At 41.0% G+C, this 22,455-nt stretch overlaps 2 protein-coding genes across 2 annotated transcripts; both read right to left on the bottom strand.

Annotated features, from left to right (window-relative positions):
• Positions 1 to 5,150: 5,150 nt before the first annotated feature.
• LOC123346143 (olfactory receptor 4D2-like) lies at positions 5,151 to 6,457 on the bottom strand. Its single transcript, XM_044983377.1, has 2 exons — positions 6,211 to 6,457; positions 5,151 to 6,118 (listed from the first exon to the last, which is right to left on the bottom strand). Exon 2 carries the CDS (start codon positions 6,096 to 6,098, stop codon positions 5,151 to 5,153), a length of 948 nt encoding a protein of 315 aa, XP_044839312.1. The 5' UTR covers positions 6,099 to 6,118; positions 6,211 to 6,457.
• Positions 6,458 to 16,665: 10,208 nt separating this feature from the next.
• Positions 16,666 to 18,535, bottom strand: LOC123346267 (olfactory receptor 4D1-like). Its single transcript, XM_044983576.1, has 2 exons — positions 18,413 to 18,535; positions 16,666 to 17,764 (listed from the first exon to the last, which is right to left on the bottom strand). The coding sequence occupies exon 2, from the start codon at positions 17,742 to 17,744 to the stop codon at positions 16,803 to 16,805; it is 942 nt and encodes a 313-aa protein (XP_044839511.1). The 5' UTR covers positions 17,745 to 17,764; positions 18,413 to 18,535; the 3' UTR covers positions 16,666 to 16,802.
• Positions 18,536 to 22,455: the final 3,920 nt, after the last annotated feature.

The following is a 22,455-nucleotide window of genomic DNA, read 5'->3' as shown; positions in this document are numbered from 1 at the left end:
TTGGTCAGGTGCCAACCAGGTTATCTGAGCTTCTTAACTCCTTACAGGTAAAGTGAATCTGTACCTCTGGCCAGAAAGGATTTTATTTTGCTGCATACATAAAGGTTGTTACCCTTTATATTTATGACAGTCCCTCTTCCCCCATTTCCTCCACAGGTGACAGTTCTGAGCTCCCTTATTTCTAAGGCTTGGATCAATGGGCTTACAGATAGAGAGAGAGAGAGAGAGAGAGAGAAAGAGAGAGAGAGAGACTTTCCCTTTTGGATATTATATGGGATTTTTTAAAAGAGATTTTTCTTCAAGGGACTGCAACATCTTACAAATAAAACTTCTCTCTGGAATTTCTTTTGCCTATTATTATCACAATTATTGCCTGAGATAACTGTCAGTAAAAGAGCTTAAAGTCAAATATTATTCAAGGTTATCCAGCAAGATCCCTGCATGTTTTAGATATAAACTATTTGTGTAGAGTCATTTTCTGTGTTTCCACCCTTGACTGGCCAGTTGTCTCTGTTGTTTGTGTTACTGTTTAACGCTTCAGTAGCGAAAGAAGCTATTTAAAATAAATCATAAATCCCCAGCAGATGGCAGGAGCACTCAGAATCATGTGCCACACCTCCTGCAACTCTTTAAAATTTATCTATCTATCTACCTATCTATCTATCTATCCTCATACACACACATCTATCTATCTATCAACTGAGTAGATTGCGAGTTGACAATGTCTGTATCAGGATCCTGATGCTGCAAACAAATACTTATGCCTGTGAAGAACTTGTCTCAAACACCTCTCAGGGATGGTCTAGACCGGGGTCGGCAACCTTTCAGAAGTGGTGTGCCAAGTCTTCATTTATTCACTCTAATTTAAGGCTTCGCGTGCCAGTAATACATTTTAATGTTTTTAGAAGGTGTCTTTCTATAAGTCTCTAATATATAACTAAACTATTGTTGTATGTAAAGTAAATAAGGTTTTTAAAATGTTTAAGAAGCTTCATTTAAAATTAAATTAAAATGCTGAGCCCCCCCCCGGACCAGTGGCCAGGACCTGGGCAGTGTGAGTGCCACTGAAAATCAGCTCACTTGCCACCTTCAGCACACGCGCCATAGGTTGCCTACCCCTGGTCTAGACATACTTAATCCTGCCTCAGGAAAGGGGGCCTGGCTATATGATTTCTCAAGGTCCCTTCCAGCCCTACATTTGTGTCATTGTCTGGCAGCAGTCTCACAGAAATCAATAGGCTTAGTCCTATCAATAATTTTCCTCGTGTTCTTTATGTGTTTCCAGGGTCAGGCTCTTTATTTAATTTATTTATTTATTTATTTATTGGCTAGAGCAAGAACTTTCGTGGGTGGAAGAGAAGAACTAGTTCAATGCTAAACACATAGCAGTTTTTGACCCATTTCTTCAAGCACTTCCCTTCAGGCATAGTCTTTACTATGGTGAGTTCTTCCATCGACTTCAGTGTTAAGCCTGGCAATATTTAACTGAAGAAATGGGCACTCCTGTTGAAGCTGTTGCACTGCGAATTGAATACTTACAAAAACACTGGGAAGGAGAGAAAGAAAGAGAATGTCTCTGTACTAGTCTGATGGTTAGAGTGACAAGATGGGAGATCTTTGGTCAGAGGTGAAAGTAAGCTGGTACAGTACGGTTCGGCGTACCAGCAAGAGCCAATACGCCGTTCCGGACCACATCGGCTTCTGCGGCGGGGATTTAAAGGGCTCTGCAGAGAGCCCCGAGCCCTTTAAATCCCGGCCCGCAGTCCGGGGGCTGGGCTGGGGCCGGTATTTAAAGGGCTCCTCCAAGCTCCCCGCTGTGGTGGGAAGCCCAAAGAAGCCCTTTAAATCCCGGCCCCGGCTCACTGCGGCGGCCAGGCCGGTCAGCGGGGAACTCGGAGGAGCCCTTTAAATTCTGGCCCTGGCCCACAGCTCTGGCGGCCAGGCTGGGGCTGGCATTTAAAGGGTCCAGAGCTCCACGGCAGCTGGAGCCTCGGGCCCTTTAGTTCGCCTGGGGGCTACCAGCCACCTCTGCAGCTGGGAGCCCCCTGGGTGATTTAAAGGCCCTGGGACTCCCAGCCACAGCTGGTGCCCCAGGACCATTAAATCTTGAGGCCCTGTGTCTTACAGTTGAGGCCCCACCTCTTCCGGTTGAGGCCACACACACCCCCAGGACTCCAGTCGTACCGGTAAGTCCTGTGAGTTACTTTCACCCCTGCCTTTGGTCTATCCCCTCTGAGCCAACAACTCTTTAATTAGTTAGACAAAGTGTGTATTTTCCCTCATTTGTGGCTCTCTCTAGGAGACAGGCATCCAGATTCCTGGGGGGATTGAGCAGTGACCATTCTCAAAGGCATAAACTTGGGTGCTGAGGGAACATTTACCTTGAAAATTGAGGCAACACGTGAGTTTAGTGGCCTACAGGGTTCAGCAGGAGTTGTGTTAATCACAGAAGTGCCTAACACTGCGACTCGGGAAACTAAACCCAGACTTTGTGAAACTAGGCCTCTGTGCCTCAGATCCCCATCTGCTAAATGGGGATAATAACACTTCCCTGCCTCACGGCAGGATTGCGACGATAAATGAGTTAAAGATTGGCCTAGAATAGAACTGGCTGGAAAGTGGATTTTTTTTCCTTTCAGAAAAAAATTGACTTTTTGTCAAAAACACAAAATTTCCCAAAATTGAACATTTACATCTGAGAGTTGACAAAAACTATTAAATTAAATTCTAAAAAAAAATATTTTCAGCCAAAAATGTTCATTTTGTATGCTTTCATCTTTTTTTAAAATGAAATCTTGACAATTTTCAAGGACTGTAGGCACTTTCTGGGAACACTTTTGCTTTGTCACCCCTGCAATTTTCCACTGAAAGCAGTTTGAATGGAACATTTTTGACCACTCCTGGCACAGACACTGCAGCCATACAATAGGTCTTGGTTTTGCGACCAGCTCTAGAGTTGAGTTATGATAGTTCCCCCCACTAGAGTGATCATGAGGCTTATTTCATCCCTGTGCGGTCTTCAGAGGGGAAGTAGACTGGAAATTTCAGAGGAGACTAAAGGAGTTTGATGCCCAACGCTCATTGAAATTCAGTGGTGTTGGCACATCACTTTCTTTCATTCCTTTGAAACTCTCATCTTAAATCAGGAGATCTAAATTTTGCTCTAAGGTCTCCCACTGACGGTGTGAGTTTAAACAAGCTACACAACCTTTGTGCCTCCAATGTCCCTGTCAGCTACAGTCACTATGACTGGTTTTATTGAGCCAAAGGGAGTTAGGCATCCAAATTCCATTGAAAGTTGCTCTAAAAAATTCAGTTGCCATTGAAATTTGTCAGATTTTTCTTGAAAAGAAACCTCCAAAAAACTCCAGGAAAAACCTTGACAAACATGAAAATCATTTCACAAACAGCTCGACTCACCACCCAGGGTACTGAGTTCTTCTGAAAATACTGGCCTCAGGGCATACAAGTAAATTACATCCCAGGTCCAGAGCTGGGCAAGATGATTTCTGACCTGCTGTGAAGCACCAAGTATTGACTATCGCCCAAAGCCACTAAGAAGGTCAGTGGCAAAATCAGGAGCCGAGGCCCAAGAGACTTGGGATCCTAAATACCTTTGAGGACCTTGGCCTGAACCAAGTTTCTGAATTCCTATCTAGTGCACTAACTGCCTTCGACTCTTGAAAATAAAAGTCAAAATATGCAATGTTTGTGTGCAAATCTGGAGTCCTTGGAGGATGCAGAAAAACAGCAGCATTTGAAAATGTGGCTCAAATTATTATTGCAAATATTCTCTTAATAGTATCAAGACAGCAAATATAAATGTTGAAGGATCTCAGAAATGACCTGGACTTGCCATATAAGGAAATGATTCATTGTAGACACCAACTTTGAACTCACTAAAATCTCCAGGAGCTGCAGGAACATAGCTGCTTTTGTCTTTTTTCTTTAATACTAGGATCAGAGTTTAAGTTATTGTTAATGTTCTTTGATAAATACACGCATACACATACTAATGTGCACATTGAAACACACTCAATAATGCCCATTTACAATACATAACAACATAACACACTCGTACAACATTTTTCAGTGATAAACACAATTTTGTGCATTCACAAATGCACAATAGTGCACTGTGAGAAACATATCCACATTAGGTACATTCTCAATTCAGATCTGTAAATCTGAGAATGCAGTAGCTGTTGGGTGATTGGTGGGACATGAGACTGGTTGGACACAGCCCTTGTCTGAGTGAGGCAGATCTTCAGGGCACACAAAATGCCATCTCATTCTCTCTCACACACACACACACACATTTTGACACATAACCTTTCTTTCTTTCTTTCTTTCTTTCTTTCTTTCTTTCTTTCTTTCTTTCTTTCTTTCTTTCTTTCTTTCTTCGCCATCTGTCTGTCTGTCCATTCTTTTCCCTTTATAATTTGTACTGCAAATTATTGTGCTAGGAGCTGTACAAAGAGGGGGAAAAAGCAGTGGCCTGCCATAAAGAGCCGACAATCTTTTGAGTTATTTTCTGTACTTTAAAATGCTTGGGTTTCTTTTCATTTAAACCTTAGTTCTTGAATGCTTCACTGAGATACTGAATGTAATGATAACATAAAACATAGATCATCATCCACTAGCAATTGGCCAGTGGAATTCACAGTCATTCTTTGTGGTTACTTCTTATAGAGCAGCTCCTGACTGAACCATGCTTACAGAATATCCCCAGTGGCTCCTGCCAGCTCCAGGGGCAGAGTTAAGGTTATGGGGCTGTATTTCCTGATTCTCAGAGGTTTAAGTATATGGGCATTTGACTTTCTAGACAGGTACTAGAGGCACTGACAGTCAGCTTTAGCTTTGTGTTAACAAAGTTTTCAGGTAGTGAATAGTCTAGCCCTTGGATTGTAAGCTTTAAGGGACAGAGATTTTCTACCACATCCAGCACAATGGGGCCCTGGCCTCTAGTACTACCATAAAAGAGTTAAGTATTACTTCCACTATATTAATGATAGAACTAAAAGCACATGGGTGACACTCTTATACAGGGAACAAACACAGATTCTGAATAAGATTTGTTAACACTGTGCAACAAGTTCATGAAACTTGATAAAAACAAAATTTTAAGAAGTGATAATTTAAAAAAAAAATTACGTCTTCATTTCCCTCCCTGAGAAGAGAATTCTGCTCATCAGTCTCCTGATAGCCTTCTTCATCTCGGTGTTCCTCAGTGTGTAGATTATAGGGTTCAGCATTGGGGTGATTACAGTGTAAAGGACAGAGACCACCTTGTCTATGGGGAACTTCCGGAAGGGTCGAGCGTAGATGAATATGAAGGGTATGAATATTAAACACAAAACCATGATCTGCGTTCCGCAGGTGGAGAGAGCCTTGCGCTTCCCTTCCTTGAGATGTGTCCTTATCTTGACTAAGATGATAGTGTATGAAATGAGCAGGAGAATGAAGATAATTATGGCAAGTACTCCACTTTGGGAGACCATAAGCAACTCAAACAGGTAGGTGTCGGTGCAGGCCAGTTTGACAACTTGTGGGATATCACAGTAGAAATTGTCCAGGACATTTGACCTACAGAACGGTAACTGGAGGACCAGTCCAATCTGAACAGCAGAGTGAGCCAATCCTCCCAGCCATGTGCCTGCCACTAACCCCACACACACACCCCGGTTCATAATAGTCAAGTATTGCAATGGTTTATGGATGGCCACGTACCTATCAGCAGCCATCACTACAAGTAAAAAGACCATAGCACCAGCAATGAAGTGGAAGAAGAACATCTGGAGGATGCACTCATTGTATGAGATGGTTTTGTGCTGGGAGAGGAGACCCAACAGCATGTTCGGCACACTGACTGTAGAATCACTAATATCTATGAAAGCTAGGTTGGCCAGCAGGAAGTACATCGGGGTGTGAAGTCGGTGGTTGGAGATCACAGTGGTGATGATGATGAAGTTACCCAGCCAGGTTGTCAGGTAGACTATGGAAAAGATGATGAAGAGGAATCGCTGCAGCTCAGGACTTTGGGTGAGGCCCAAGAGGACAAATTCTGTCACTGTGGCAGTGAGGTTCTTCTGCTCCATTTTGTGTCCTTAAAATATACCTGAAAACGGAAGGAAAATAATAATAATTAATAAAATGTTTTTATATTTTTCCACCTTTAAATTACTGATATTAAATCAATGTTAACTCCACCTTAAGAAAGACATTGGTTATGGGTAATTCCTGATTTTCCTAAACACTATCTCCACAGTACCACTGCAGGGGAACCCTGCTTCGGCAGACCCTAAGAGCTACCCCATTGGGGATCTGCATGGGGTGCTTGGGAGTGAAGAGGAGTGGTTTGCTCATCAAAGAGGCACTAGCTAACTCCAGTCTGATTTCATCTTCCTGCAGCCCTGGTGGTACAGTGCTCTCAAGGTCTGCAGAGTCTTCTTGGAGCCTAGAGGTTCTGCATTGGGAAGGATAGGATTGCACTTAGGTAGAGATTCTCAGAGTCCAGGAGTTCTCAGCCTGAGGGTCACAAACAAGTGTCAGAAGGTCATTATGACCAGATTGACCTACATATATGGTCATAATGGGAGTAAAGTCCCAACTAGATGGGATGGGAACTGGAATGGAAAAACTTGAGAGCCACCAAATTAAGGGATTCAGATGCTGAATGTATGGCCTCAATACCAGAGGTGCTGAGCATATTAACTTTTTCCCTTTATAGTGGCTCATCCACCAAAGAGATTCCATCTTACTGACTGATCTTTTCTGAGGTGAGCAGAAAAGTTGGGTCACTGTGTTTCGGGGCCTATGGATTCTGCTGCTGAACTTTAAATGCTGAACCAGCATTTAAAAATTGTGAACACAATGATGTCCATGTATGCGCCTAGGCAGAGGATGTGGACACCCAATTTTCATTAAAATTTTGGAAAATCTCTAGAGCTGCTTGAAAAAGACATTATTTCCAGAAAAATCTTTCAAAGGGAAAACATGATATTTTTGGTTCAAACTTTTTTCACAGGGATTTTTTTTAAATGTGACAAAATGTTAGTGTTCATTTCATTGCTATTCAAAACCCAATTTTTCTTTAGATCCCTTTCATACTGACATTTTAATTTTGATTCAGCATTTGAAAAAAAAACAAATTCTAGTTTTCATTTTTTGGTGCTTGTATTCTCCATATCCTCTCATGCATTTTCTCTCCCATTTTTAGTTTGCCATTTGGAAAAATGGGGGGAAGGAGGAGGAGGGAAGAAAAAAAGTGCGAGAAGGTGAAAAAATGGCTTTACTTTACTTTTTGCCCACTTGAAAATGTAAAGACTGAAATTTTTGGTTCAAGGTTTCATGAAACAAGTATTTTTCTTTGAAATATTCAGATAATTTTTAAAAAAAAATATTAAAACAGATTTTCCCATCCACAATTTGTTGACAGAATTATGTATTTACTTATTTATTCATCTGTTTCTGTAAAAGAATGTCAACCAGCTCTAAATGGCAGTAAGATATTGCTATGAGCAGCGTGGGGGGATGGTTTTGTGGGTAAACCACTAGCCTTGGGCTCAGAGGAGTGAGGTTCGATTTCTGTACTGCCACAGACAATCTTTGTGCTCATGGATAACTCACATCCCCTCCTGGTGTGGGATTTTCCAAAGAGAATAAGGAAGTTAAGTGATCAATTCCACTTGATCAGTGCATTCCTAACCTCTCCAGAGTCCTTTGAATATCACAAACTCGGTGCCTCAGTTTCCCTATCTGAAATGGGGGTCTCTGAGCATCTGTCCTCCTTATAATAACAGTACCTATCCCTAGTATCACATCACACGTTTTATGAATCAAGAGTCAATACCTTACATGACCGACCGTGTCTGTGATCTCAAAGCCAGCTGCCTCCAGACGATCGAGGATGGCCTGGGAAGTCAAACCTCAGAGCTGATCATTGTGGTCCTGAGCAGCAGGGGAAGAAGACCTCATCCCAAGGAGGACAGCCCCAGAAATCTTTCCCTTATATGCTTATTTACCCCACTAAGGCTGATACTAGGAGCAAAGAGTGTCTGAAATACCCTTGAGCTTTGGTAGGCACAATCAAGAAAGTTGCTGCTTTGGAGATTTGGGGATTCGTTCACAAGAGGAGTCGTTAATAACTTCATGGCATTTTTCAGTCTCTTTATGTGTTTATTCTAGCCATGCAAATTTTAGAGGCTTTGAAAATTCCTTCCTGTACTGAGAGGCTACTTGGGACACAGTGGAAGAACTGGATATTTGACTGGCCTCCGAAGCTGAGGAAATCCCCTGACTGCTGAGTTTTGTTCCTGGCACTGAGAAGGATAGAGCTAAACAAGGAGTTAGAGCAGGAGAGAAAAAATTCAAGGCTTCTCGGTTCCATGTCAATTCTGGATAGGGAGTGATCTCAACAATTAGAGGAGTGGGTAATTGTATTTCTGGATCCCTCATGGGCCCCTTTGACATATATTGTCCAAGAGCTTTCCTGAAGAACTGGTAACATTTGGTGAGATATGATTCAAAAAGCTCAAAGTCCAAAGTTGGTCTGCTTTCGGGCTCAGCAGCCAATATACAATCAGAGACCTGAAATGTCAATACTGAGGCTCAGCAGGCACCTGGGGATGCCTGTGTTAACGAGGTATAAACATCTCAGTTAGAACATCCTTCTACCTAATTTTATCAGGCACTTCAGTAACAACAGTGATGGGATCCTTTTTAGTGCTTAGAATAGAATAGAACAGAATAGAAATCTAACCTGTTGGGTTCTGACCATGCCAAGTCATTACAGGTAGAGTTGGGTGAATAAGGGACTTTTCTGGTTCACTGGCTGTTTACAAATTTGAAATTAATGTTCAGTTTCAGGTCAAACAGAAAATAACATTAAAAAAACATTTTGGTGATTGAAAAGTCCAAGAAGTTTTGACCTCGAAACAAACTGACACATTGCCAGGTAATGTCAAAGCAAAGTGTTTCATTCTGTATCAACCTGAGAAATTTTGTTTAGACTTTCAGGCATTTTGCCAAAAGCAAATAAAATATTTCCAAAACCACAGAAGGCAAACAGCATGGTGATAGTGGTAACCCTACCACTAGGGATAGTGGCTCCCTCATAAGCCATAGGCAGTGGTCATGGCAATCATCAAAAATGTAAGACACCTGGATTCATTCCCCCTCAACGCCCATCTAATGAGAATAAATGAATTAAATGAGGGTCTCCCCCATTATAGGAAAACACCCTGACACTGGGTTATGGGATAGTCTGGGCTGAGTTCTTCTCAGTCTCGCCTGTTGAAGCTGTTCAATATTTATTTTTATAAATAATTAAACTTCCAATAGAGCAGGAACATGACCTTGTGTCTCCCCCATCTCAGGTGACCACATCACCAACCAAGCGGTAGAGCAATACTCACTATCACCCAGGCCAAAGACTAGATATTGCCATTCATATTGGCAATTCACAGTCATTCATGATGACAGTGGATAGTCACTGAGCAAGGGAAAAAGAGTGAGGTGTCCTTATAGCACTCTGCCCAACTTTAACACTGGGCATCCTCTTATCCTTCAACCTCTCCCTTCCGTGAGCCCTGTACAACCACGTCCTTTTCAGACGCTGCTTTCAGTGACCCCTGTGCAACCCTGTACCCATCACATGCTGCTCTCAAGGATGCCAGGGCAGCCCCACCCTCATCACTCTCTGTCCCCACTCACCTCTGTTGAATACCATTAGGGAGACCAGATGTCCCGATTTTATAGGGATGGTCCCATTTTTGGGGTCTTTTTCTTATATAGGCTCCTATTACCCCCCCCCACCCCAGTCCCGATTTTTCACATTCGCTATATGGTCAACCTAAATAACAGACCTTTAATTTTTTTTTATATTCCCATTGACTTCATCCATTATATCTAGGTGTAACTGATCTGAAATTCCCTGATTTTTTTTAAAGATATTACTCCCAGAACTAGCTTGTCACTATTTTCTCAGAGCAGTGTTGGTTCAGGAGATCTTAATAGGCAGTGCTTAATTTGTAATGAAAGAGGTGCCGGGACTCAAGCAATTTTTTTACATTCATAACTGATACAGCAATCCCAGAGGTGCCGGGGCTATGAATTGACAAGCATAGAGTGCTAGGGCTTAGCCCTGGCAAGCCCTGGCACAAATTAAGCACTGCTTACAGGACTATAGATAGTTATAATTCACTTTTGAATCTGAAAAACGAATTCTGATACACAGAGAGTGAAGATCTGTTCAGGAAGTACAGTGTGGATGAATCACAGTGTGGAGCTGGTGGTCAGTGATCACGATTGTGATGATGATGAAATTTCCCAGCCAAGCACTCACATAGACTATGAAAAAAACATAAATAGTAATCGCTGCAGCTCAGGATTTTGGGTGAGGCCCCAGAGAACATATTCTGTCACTGGGATGGTGAGGTTCTTCTCCATTTATTAGCTTCAAAATGTGCCTGCAGAGGGAAGAGTGATGATAATAACTGTGATGTAATCCTGGTGCATTACTGATATTAACTTAATATTAAACTCCACCTTTAAAAATATATGTTTGGGAATTACCTTTATTTGCTAAATTCCACACGGTGTCCTCAGCCTCAATAGTACATAACTCTTCTTCAGTGAAACTTATGAGCTCCACCAGTGATTGTCTCCAGTTCTGGGGTCCTTGGGAGTGGACTACTCACCCAAACAAGCCCTCAGCCAACCATTGTCACCATTAACCGTCCTGCAGCCCTGATGGTGAAGACCTCCCATGGTCCACAGATTCCTGATGGGAACCTAGAAGTTCAGGGTTGGGAAGAATATGGATGTGGAGAGAGCATGCTTAGGTGGAGATTCTCAGAGCCCAAGGCTTCTCAACATAGAGGTCAGAGATGCTAAATGGAAGGGAGATCCCACCTAGATTCCCACTAGATTGGAGGGGAGATGGAATGGAAAATTTAAGAACCACCAATTTTGAGGCTTCAGATGCCCAAGTCATGGCCTGGTTATCAGAGGTACTGAACACCTGTAACCCACTTTAACACAGTGATGGCCTTTGATCCCTTTGGCATTTTCTCGGGGCTACAGAAAGAGAAGGAATTTAGTCTGATTGACTTCAGCAGGAATATCATGTGCTCAATATCTCTGAAAAATCAAGTTGCTGTATTTCGGTGCCAATGGATTCCGGTGCTGAACTTTAAACATTAGCATTGGAAAACACATAAAGGTTTCCAGGCATGCATCTAAAGTGAAATGTTCAAAGCTGCCTTGAATTATGGATGCTGAACTCCCATTAGCATTTCTGAAAATCTCTAGAGCTGATGGAAAGAGTCATTTTTTAAAACAAAACACACCAATAAAATATTTGTTTTGTTTTTGTTTTAAAAAATGGTTTATTTTCTGAAGCAAAGAAAATGAAACTTTGGATTTCACTGCTATTCAAATCCAAGTTTTCATTTCAATTTTAACCATTTTTTTCAAATATCAAAGTTCTAATTGCAATTTTCACTTTGTTTCCTTTTTCTGGGAAGCAACAGGAAATCTTTTTCAATTTTAATAATACTTACCTCTTTATAGAGCTTTTCCTCCATCTCAAAGCACCTTACAGCAGAGGACACTATCATCATCCCAGTTTTACAGATGGGAAAACTGAAGGAGAAAGAGGAGAAGCGAGTTGTCTAATTAACTGGCAGACAACTTGCAGAGCCACGACTAGATGACAGCTTTTCTGACTTCTACCCCAGTGCACTCTCTGCTTGGCTATGCCACTTTCAATCTCCCCATGACCCAGTTTTCTCCCTCTTTTTTTCTTTTACCTCATTTTCTCCAAAGGTAAAAATGAAAGGAAAATAAAAATATCTGAGAAAGTGGTATGTGGCAGGGAGTGGGGAAACACTTTTGCTTACTTGTCTTACTCTTCAAAAAGTAAGAAATGAAATGTCCAGTTCAAAGTTTCTGGTATAAAAAATGGAATAAGAGATTTTCCTCCCCAGCATTTGGGTTTTGAGAAAACCTCTATTTCGGCAGGATATTCTGCAAAGCATGTTAACCAGCACGAAAAATCTCATCCTTAAAGGACAGTGCTCTGTTACAATGGGGAGAGAGGGAGGATGGCTTTGTGGGTAAATCATTGGCTTTAGCTTCTGGGGATTTGGGTTCAATTTCTACCCCGCTATGGACAACTTCTGGGACCCTCCATAACTCAAATCCACTCTTGGATTTTCAGAGTAGAATAAGGCAGGTGGGTGCAGAGAATCTCACTCAGGTTTCATCTACAGATAGGAGCACTTCCCTGGGCTTTTTCCAGTTTTCACTTCCTGGCTCCAGTCTGCTCCAGAGTTAACATCTTACAGATCAGAGCAGCATAGCGCTGCTGTCTAAGGAAAAGCCTTGTCAGACAGGGCTAGTCTTACAAATATCTTTGATAGTTTTAGAAGTAAATGCTCTGTGGGCTGTTCTCCTCCTAACTCACTTAGACTCCTCTAAGAACCCAAGCCAATATTAGAAAAACTGCCCACTTACCTTTTATACCCAACAGTAGTATAAATCCCATGACTCCTGGGTTCTCTTCCTCACTGTGAGATATAAATCTGATCAAAGGGTTAGAACTGTAGAAAATTAGTCTGGATTTCTTGGGTTTAGGCCAGTTCCAGAAAGTGAGTTGATGGGGAAATGAAAATACTGATGACTTTTCGATGATCTCTGACTGAATGGTCAAATTCAAATTTGGTCTGATTTTGGACTCAGCAGCCAATCAGGGTTCCCAAATTTCAACATTCCAGCTGAATAGGAATATGGTAATTTATTGTGTGGGACCTGGTATAAAACATCTCAACTGGAATATTCTATTTCCTAATTTTACTGAATAGATCAGTATCAACTCTGATAACATCCTTATTTGTGCTTTGAATATAATAGAATAGACCCACCTCTGCTAGTTTATAATAGAATAGACATAAATGTACTAGTTTAGAATAGAATAAGATAGAAAAGAAAAGATTTCTAACCTGTAAGGTTGTGGGCAGGTCAATTCCAGGAAAGGCCCCTTCACTTTAGAATTGTTTTGCAACAGAATCTAAATTGGTTGAGGTCTTGGGCTTTACATCAGCTATACTGTTCTCCAAGGTTCTCTATTTATTTATCTATGTAGGTGCTAACTATATGGTCTTCATCACTACAGCAGATAAACATGGAATTTCAAAAGCACTTAACAGGCTCAATGGGTAGTGATCAATGACTACAGGCCAGTCAGCCTCACCTCAGTCCCTGGAAAAATCATGGAGGGAGCAGGTCCTCGAGGAATCAATCCTGAAGCACTTAGAGGAGAGAAAAGTGATCTGGAACAGTCAGCATGGATTCACCAAGGGCAAGTCATGCCTCACTAACCTAATTGCCTTCTGTGATGAGATAACTGGCTCTGTGGATGAGGGGAAAGCAGTGGATTTTATTCCTTGACTTTAGCAAAGCTTTTGATACGGTCTCCCACAGTATTCTTGCCAGCAAGTTAAAGAAGTATGGGCTGGATGAATGGACTATAAGGTGGACAGAAGCTGGCTAGATCGTCGGGCTCAACAGGTAGTGATCAGTGGCTCCATATCTAGTTGGCAGATGGTATCAAGTGGAGTGCCCCAAAGGTCAGTCTAAGGGCCTGTTTTGTTCAATATCTTCATTAATAATCTGGAGAATGGTGTGGATTGCACCCTCAGCAAGTTTGCAGATAACACTAAACTGGGAGGAGTGGTAGATATGCTGGAGGGTAGGGATAGTATACAGAGGGATCTAGACAAATTGGAGGATTGGGCCAAAAGAGATCTGATGAGGTTCAACAAGGACAAGTGCAGAGTCCTTCATTTAGGATGGAAGAATCCCAAGCACTGCTACAGACTAGGGACTGAATGGCTAGGCAGAAGTTCTGCAGAAAAGGACTTAGGGGTTACAGTGGATGAGAAGCTGGATATGAGTCAACAGTGTGCCCTTGTTGCCAAGAAGGCTAACGGCATTTTGGGCTGTATAAGTAGGGGCATTACCAGCAGATCGAGGGATGTGATCATTCTCCTCTATTCAACATTGGTGATGCCTCATCTGGAGTACTGTGTTCAGTTTTGGGCCCCAAACTACAAGAAGGATGTGGAAAAATTGGAAAAAGTCCAGCGGAGGACAACAAAAATGATTAGGGGGCTGGAGCACATGACTTATGAGGAGAGGCTGAGGGAAATGGGATTATTTGGTCTGCAGAAGAGAACAGTGAGGGAGGATTTGACAGCTGCTTTCAACTACCTGTTCTCAGTGCTAGCAGATGACAGAACAAGGAGTGATGGTCTCAAGTTGCAGTGGGGGAGGTTTAGGTTGGATATTAGGAAAAATCTTTTTCATTAGGAGGGTGGTGAAGCACTGTAATGGGTTACCTAGGGAGGTGGTGGAATCTCCTTCCTCGGAGGTTTCAAAGGTCAGGCTTGACAAAGCCCTGGCTGGGATGATTTAGTTGGGGATTGGTCCTGCTTTGAGCAGGGGGTTGGACTAGATGACCTCCTGAGGTCCCTTCCAACCCTGATATTCTATGATTCTATGATTCTAAGATTTTAGGAGCACAAGTCCCACTGAAAATCAATGATACACCTGGATTGCAGATCGGTTGAATAAGAAGAGGCCTTTCTTTCCTTAATTAATTTTCACAGTCAAACAACAATTTAACTCCTTAAAAGTTATAAATATAAGAACTACCATACTAGGTCAGACCAATGGTCAATCTAGCCCAGTATCCTGTCCTTCAGTAGTGGCAAATGCCAGATGCCCCAAAGGAAATGAACAGGACATGGCAATTATCAAATGATCCATTACCTGTTATCCACTTCCAGCATCTGGCAGTCAGTAGCTTAGAGACACCCAGAGCATGAGGTTGCATCCCTGACCATCTTAGCTAATAGCCATTGATGGACATATCCTCTATGAATTTATCTAATTCTTTTTAACCTAGTTATAGACAAAATATTTCATAAAAATTTTCAACAACATTTGCATTTCAAAGATTTCAAAAATAACTTATTCTTTTAAAAATAAATATTTGTGACATATTTGACTAAAATGATTAGGTTTTGATTTTTCAGTTTTGTTTTCTTTTGTTGGTTTGTTACTACTGTCTCCTTTTAATCTTTTTGTACTTTATAATCTTTTTCTAATGAGAAATGAAAGAGAGGAAGAGAAAAAGGCAAAGAATAATAAACCCAAAGAGTGAATTAATTATATTTTGATTTTATGCTTTTTATTTTTATGCCTCAAAAATTCTCAAGAATGTATTAGAATACTTTCACTTTATTTTCTAATTTCAGTAAAAAGCCACCTTATTTTAAAATCCTCATGCCAGTAAAAAAATATTCATGATACATAATGTTTTCAACATATTTAAAAATGTTTTTGTCCCCTTCACACCCTGTCTCAGTGCTCCTTTGTAGCCCCGTCCTCCTCATTCTCTGCCCCCACTCAGCTCTGCTGAAAAACATTCCTTTATTATTTTTTTTACATTCCTGTTGTCTTCATTCATTATATACAGGTGTACTTGATTTGAAATTAATTAACAGTGTTTTTTTAAGATGTTACTGCCAGAAGTAGCTGCTAGCTATTCTCTTAGAGCCACATTGGTTAGGAGATCTTACAGGAGTATAAATAGTCATAATTCATTTTGGATCTGAAAAGCCAATTTTGATACACATGGAGGGTCCATCTTTTCAGGAAAGAGAGACCCTTTTTAACTATTTTTCACTACAGAACTTTCTTTAGTACATCACATTTGAAAATATAGAACTGCTTGGGAAAGGAAAAAAAGCAAAATTTTCTTGGAAAAGTTAACACATCTATTTTTATTTGTTTTCCTCATATTGTAAAAATCTCATAACTGCTTCTTTCTTTCTTTCTTTCTTTCTTTCTTTCTTTCTTTCTTAGAAAAAAGGAGGAAATGTAGAAAAATTTAAAACTAAATATATTTAGGAAAGAAAGTTGTTTTTTTCCTCGAAAATAAAAATCTAGAAAATATATGAAAACATTTTATAATGTTATTTATAGATTGCCAGTGAAAAGGACACTATAACAAATCCAAGAAAAAATGTTTCCCTCCTCTATTTATAACTGCACTTTTATATCATGATTAGCAGAAAAGGCCACCAAAGACAAATTTAGTTTAACCTGTGAAGTCATAGACAGAAATAGAAATCTGTCTATGAAACCAATTAATTCTTAGAATAATATTTCAGAGTTATTAAAGCACTCTGATATGAAGTCACATGATCAATGTGGATAAATGGTATGTATGTAAAAGGAAGAAAAGAATAAGCCATAAAGCAAAAGATTGTTCCTGTTCACCTGCTGGAACATTGTATAGTAATTTCCTCACCACAATCAGTACATTAGTTCTGATACACAATTTACTGAACAGATCTTTTTTCGGAGAAGGAACTGATTTTCATGAGTTCCTCATTAGTTGAAATCATTCTTAGAGGGATTTCAGCCAGCAATTCTCCGTGTCAAAAGCCCAACTGGTGGAAGCCAATTAGGAAGAATGCCCCCATTTCCTCCCTCTGGCAACTGACCCATTTACCCTCATGGAGCTATGTCTTATTTATACCCACTGCTTTTTCTACTTACATGGTGGTTCTTGCCCTTAGTCTATAATGTGTTTGTGAGCACAGATTCTCTTGAGTGTGCAGTATTTGATCTCTTTTTACTCCACACACTTTTCACATGCCACATATATCTGCTGTCTGATACAGTGCACAAATTAGATTTTTAACACAAATGTAAGATTGGAAGATCAATTATGTCTCTCTTTCCCTCCCCGAGAAGAGCATTCTCCTCATCAGTCTTCTGATGGCCTTCTTCATCTCGGCATTTCTCAACGTGTAGATCATCAAGTTCATCGGGGTGAATACAGTGTAAATGACGGATATTACCTTGTCCACCGTGAACTGCTTCAAGGGCCGAGCATAAATGAAGATGCTGGGAATGAATTGTAAACACACCACAGTAATCTGGGTTCCACAAGTGGACAGAGCCTTGTGCTTCCCTTCCATGACATGTGTCCTGTTCTTGACTAAGATGACAGTGTAGGAAATCAGCAGAATGATGAATACTATTATGAGCAGCACTCCAGCATTGAAGACCATCTGCCATTGAACCAAGTGAGTGTCGGTGCAGGCCAGTTTGATGACTTGCAGGATATCACAGTAGAAATTGTCCAGGACATTTGGACCACAGAACGGCAACTGGAGGAGCAGTCCAAGCTGAACAGCAGAGTGAACCAATCCACCCAGCCATGCATTTAACGCTAACACCACACACACAACCCGGCTCATGATAGTCATGTATCTCAGTGGTTTACAGATGGCCACGTACCTATTGGCAGCCATAACCACAAGTAAAAAGACCATAGTGCCTCCAATTAAGTGGAAGAAGAACATCTGGAGGATGCATTCATTGAATGAGATGGTTTTACTCTGGGTGAGGAGACCTGAGAGCAATTTTGGAGCATTTACTGATGATTCACTGACATCCAAGAAAGCCAAGTTGGCCAGCAGGAAGTACATGGGGGTGTGGAGCTGGCGGTCGGTGATCACGGTGGTGATGATGGTGAAGTTTCCCAGCCAAGTGTTCATGTAGATGATGAAGAAAATCACAAAGAGGAATTGCTGCAGCTTAGGATTCTGAGTGAGACCCAAGAGGACAAATTCTGTTACTGGGGTGGTGAGATTCTTCTCCATTTATTATTTGCAAAATGTGCCTGCATAAGGAAAAATGATGATAATGATTATGATGTAATCCTGGTGCATTACTGATATTAAATGAATATTAACTCCACCTTAACAAAAAAACACTTGCTTGGTAATTTCCTTTGTTTACTACATTCCACACTCTCCTCAGGCCCGTTTGTGAGTAACCCTGTTTCAGCAGAACTTGTGAGCTCCACCAGTGGTCATTTCCAGTCCTGGGGTCCTTGGGAGTGAAGAGGAGCAGTCTTCACATTGAGACAAGCCCTTTGCTAACCACTGTCTCCATTCATCTTCCTGCAGCCTTGATGGGGCACACCTCTGATGGTCCACAGATTCCTGATGGGTCCTAGGGGTTCATTGTAGGGAAGATTGTGGATCACAAGGAAAGCGCTTCCTCATGGGGGTCTCAGATGCTAAATGGGAGAGAGCTAGATCCTCACTAGATAGTCCCAAAAAACCACATCAATTAAATATTTGGGTTTTTGAAAAAAATGTGATTAAATAAGCAAAGAAATTGTATTTCCCTGATATTGAAATCCAAGTTTTCATTTCAATTTTAAACATGTTTTTTTTTCCAAATTTCAAATTCTGCATGGAATTTTCATTTTGATTCCTTTTTTGGAAAACAAATAATATTTTTTAATTTTAATAATTCTTACCTCTTTTTTGTGTTTTTCATATGTAGATCTCAAAGCACTTTACAAAGGAGGTCACTTTCATTATCCCTGTTTTAGAATTGGGAAACGAGGCACAGACAGGGGAAGTCTCTGTTTGCTGTTCTCCTCACTTGCTTTTGCTCCTCTAAAAATAAAAACCTGTATCCAAAGATACACCCACCCCCTCTTCCCCCTACAATTACAATGCATATCGCTAATAGAATGTTGCAGATTTTCTGCAATAAGAGTCATTACCTCACAAAACTACTGTGCCTGTGATCTCAGAGATGGCTGCCTCCTTATGATTGAGGATGGCGTGGGGAAGTCACATCTTAGAGATGTTCATTGCCCTTCTGACTGGCAGGTGAAGTGGCCCTAGTTCCAGAAATGACACGATCTCAGAAATCTTTCCCATGTATAATATCTGAATAGGTGCTGAGATGCAAAACTCTCTGAAATCCCCCTGAGCTTTACTGCGTCTGATCAAGAAGTCGGTTCCCCAGAGCTTTGAGGTTCCCGTCACAATGGGAATCATTAACAAGTTCACAGCATGTTTCATTTGGTTCATGTTTGTTTTTAGACACCCAAACTCAACAGGCTGGGAACGTTTGCAGTGTACACTGGTGCTGACACAAGCGGGGATATCCAGGACACAGAGAATGAACTGGGTATTCGTCTGGCCTCAGAAACATTGTAAATCCCAGGACTCCTGGGTGCTCTTCCTGCCACTGAGAGATCAGTCTGATCAAGTGGTTATCGCTGGACATAGGAGTCGGGACTTGTTCGACTTATGCAGTTCGAGGAGGGGAGTGAGAAGTAGTGGTTGGAACAAGCAGGCACGGTCGTGCCAAGTTGCTCACATTCATTTTAACATATTTGAGCCAAGAGCATAGCTCAATATTCTGATATTCTTTTGGTGAGCTATGACTTAAAGGTCAAAGTTTAATTTTGGTCTCATTTTACATTCCACATCCAATGTACAATCAGAGTCCACAAATTTCTACATTCCAGGAAGATGGGAACGTATGGTGTCAGTGACGGGCCTGGGATAAGCATCTCCATTAGTATGATTTTCTCCCTGATTTTCCAGCCAGGTCAGGAGCAACAGTGATGGGATAGCTACCAGGGGTCTGTATACCTTGTTGCGTGTGTAGGCTGAGCTGTTCACCCAACGACAGAGAGAAGTGTACTGAACTGACACCGGGATGTACGTAGGCAGCAGCAGGGGATGTCAGTGAATTAGGGGCAGATTTTTAAAGAAGTTTATGCATCAAGTAGGATTTTCAAAAGCCCTGGGTGACTAAAACCCATTGATTACAAAGGGGATAGGGCAGCTTGATTCTTTTGAAAATGCTTCTAGCCCCCTAAATACCTTTAAAATCTTACTTTTAGTCCTAGAATAGAATAGAATAAACCCACCTGTACAACAATAGAATAGAGTAGACCCAGCTGTACTAGTTTAGAATAGAATATTATAGACTAGAGAAGAATTCTGCTCCATTGGGTTGGGGGCAGGTCAATTCCAGCAAACATCCCTTCATTTAGAATTGCTCACCATTTTGCCCAGCACAACCCAAGTCTTTTGACTTCATAGGCAAGGAAGTTGCCATGGATTCCTACATAAACCAGCGCCGGAAGCCCAAGTTTTAGCAGAATGTTAACAATGACAGATCCATTAATTAAGGGAAAGGACATCTCAAAGAGACATATTTCCCCATGGTTGGCTGAGTTTTTGAAGGTCTCACTCAACTAAACAGCACTTCTCTGTCTGTCTGTAACGCAAAAACTTTGGAATGCCACATCTGATCAATTCCAAATCTTCAGGGAATGTTTTAGGCATCATTGGTCAGAGCCCTGATGATTTTAGGGGAAATCAGAAAACCAAAAGGGGAAAAATGTAGTACACATAGAGCTCCAGCCATCTGATTAGCACTGCCATAGCGACAACCACCTCTGCAATTCTCCATAGATCATACATGGTGCTATTAAAGCCTTTCATCATGACAATACTCCATCGCATCTCTGCCCATCTTCCCACTATAGTTTAACATCCTGACACCCGGCATGACTTGCTAGAAAGACAGAAAAAAAACAAATAACTAGGGGGAGTGCTAAGAGGCAATGTGGGGGAAAGGTGGGAATGGGGTTGCGCACTGTTGCGTCTCGGTGCCTCTCAAGCGGGCATGAACAAAGCTCTTCAGTCAGTATGATTGGCAGCTAAGTCATTTATTTCTCTCCAGCATATTTCATTTATACAATTAATGCAGGCAATCAAGCAATTGCTAATTGGTTAATAAAGTGCAGACAGGCACAGCTGTAACTTCATTGGCTATTTAACATCTTGGCCAACCCTCTAATTTATTATTCTGTTATTGCCTCCCAGCAGATAAGAACTAGCTTCATCCTTGAAACTTGCATGTCAGTTTCTCACACTCTTATGCAAAACAATCCGACACTTCCCCCCTTTTCTCATAATAAAAAAGGGAAGGCACAGCAAAACATTCCCAGCTCATAGCATTACATTACTACAATCTATTACACAGCAAAACTAAAAACAAATCTAAACACCAGCTGCCTAACTAAACCGTAACAATATCTTTCGCAGTGCCCTACTTTTACCTATACATCCCTCCTCCAGGTAACACAAGTGGCCCAAGGGGCCAGGAGGGTTCTGCCAATGTGCAAACACCCACAAAGCAGGTTTCCAATAAGGGCTTCCACTGCAGCAACATGGGGCAGGAAAAGGCCGTAGTATTTATGGCACTCTGCGCCAAAATCAGCCAAGGCCGGACCCACTTCGCCGGAATCCATCTGGGACCTTGAAAACAATCTCAGCTAGGCCACCTGGCATTTGCCTCGCTCTGGCATAACAACTTTATCTCATCCCTCTGTTCTTGTAACCACGCTGCTGTAATTTTCCACCAAGGCAGCATAGGGAAGATGCAACCGGACATCTCCCCCCTATTCTTAAACACAAAAAAATTAAAAACATCCAATAAACTACACCAAACTTATAACAAAAGGCATACAAACAAAACAAAAAAATTAATATACCTTATGCTACAAAGCTCACCTATAACCATGCAATTCATAACATACAACACCAACAACATCAAACAAAACAAACATAAATACACAAAAATCAAACACATAAATGGTGTAAATTCTGCAGGGTTCCCCCAATCTCCATTGCACACCAAATCGTGACAAATTTCTATTACCAATCCATCCCCCATGTGTCAGGTGATCAAACTGACACTGAGGGGGGGGGGGGTCCTAGCAGGAAAAACACAACATAAACCACATAAACATTTTAACAACATCACAATTCTTTCTGGCCAGAAACACATATCACAAACAAACATAAAACATAAAACATAAATTTAAACTCTATAAATAATTACATGGTACATTAAATGCTATGCAGCTAACACCAATTTTCTTTAATATCTAAAAAAACAAAAACAAAACTACCCCTACTGGGCAAGTAATCATTACTTAAAATATACCAAAACCCTATATAGCTAGCAAGCAAAACAAAACAAAAAAAATTACTTCATCAAGTAAATCATTTACATTAATACAATTGCTTCCTAGCTTACTCCTAAAATTCAAAGCTAATCACAGCTTAAAATTTCTTACTATTAGCTTCTAATTTTAAACACTAAAAAAAAAAAAAACCATCACCACTTATATGCCCTTAGCCTAATACAATTACAATTACATAGCACAATATACAATCTTCAACTAATGCAACAAAATATTCATGGCCAAACAATTGCAAACTAATTTCTTGCCTAAATTTATTTACAAACATTTCAAAACACCAAAAACTTTTCTCTAAGCATTTTTACAAAATTCAACCTTTATTCCCTCTGGCAACCATAGAGTTAAACTTTTAGTCTCGCTACGCCCTCAAGAGTTTTTCAGCCAGCTTTCCAAGCCTTATCTGTTGCCTGTCCGCTTGGGCCCGATCCTGTTTTCCCTTCCAAATACGCTGTCTATTATAATATAGACCACATCTAATATCAAGCAGTCTACAACGG

Source organism: Mauremys mutica, chromosome 12 (genome assembly GCF_020497125.1).
Source record: "Mauremys mutica isolate MM-2020 ecotype Southern chromosome 12, ASM2049712v1, whole genome shotgun sequence".
NCBI lineage: Eukaryota > Metazoa > Chordata > Testudines > Geoemydidae > Mauremys > Mauremys mutica.
The sequence above is the reverse complement of the archived record's forward strand: the minus strand, read 5'-3'. Positions and strand labels throughout refer to the sequence as shown.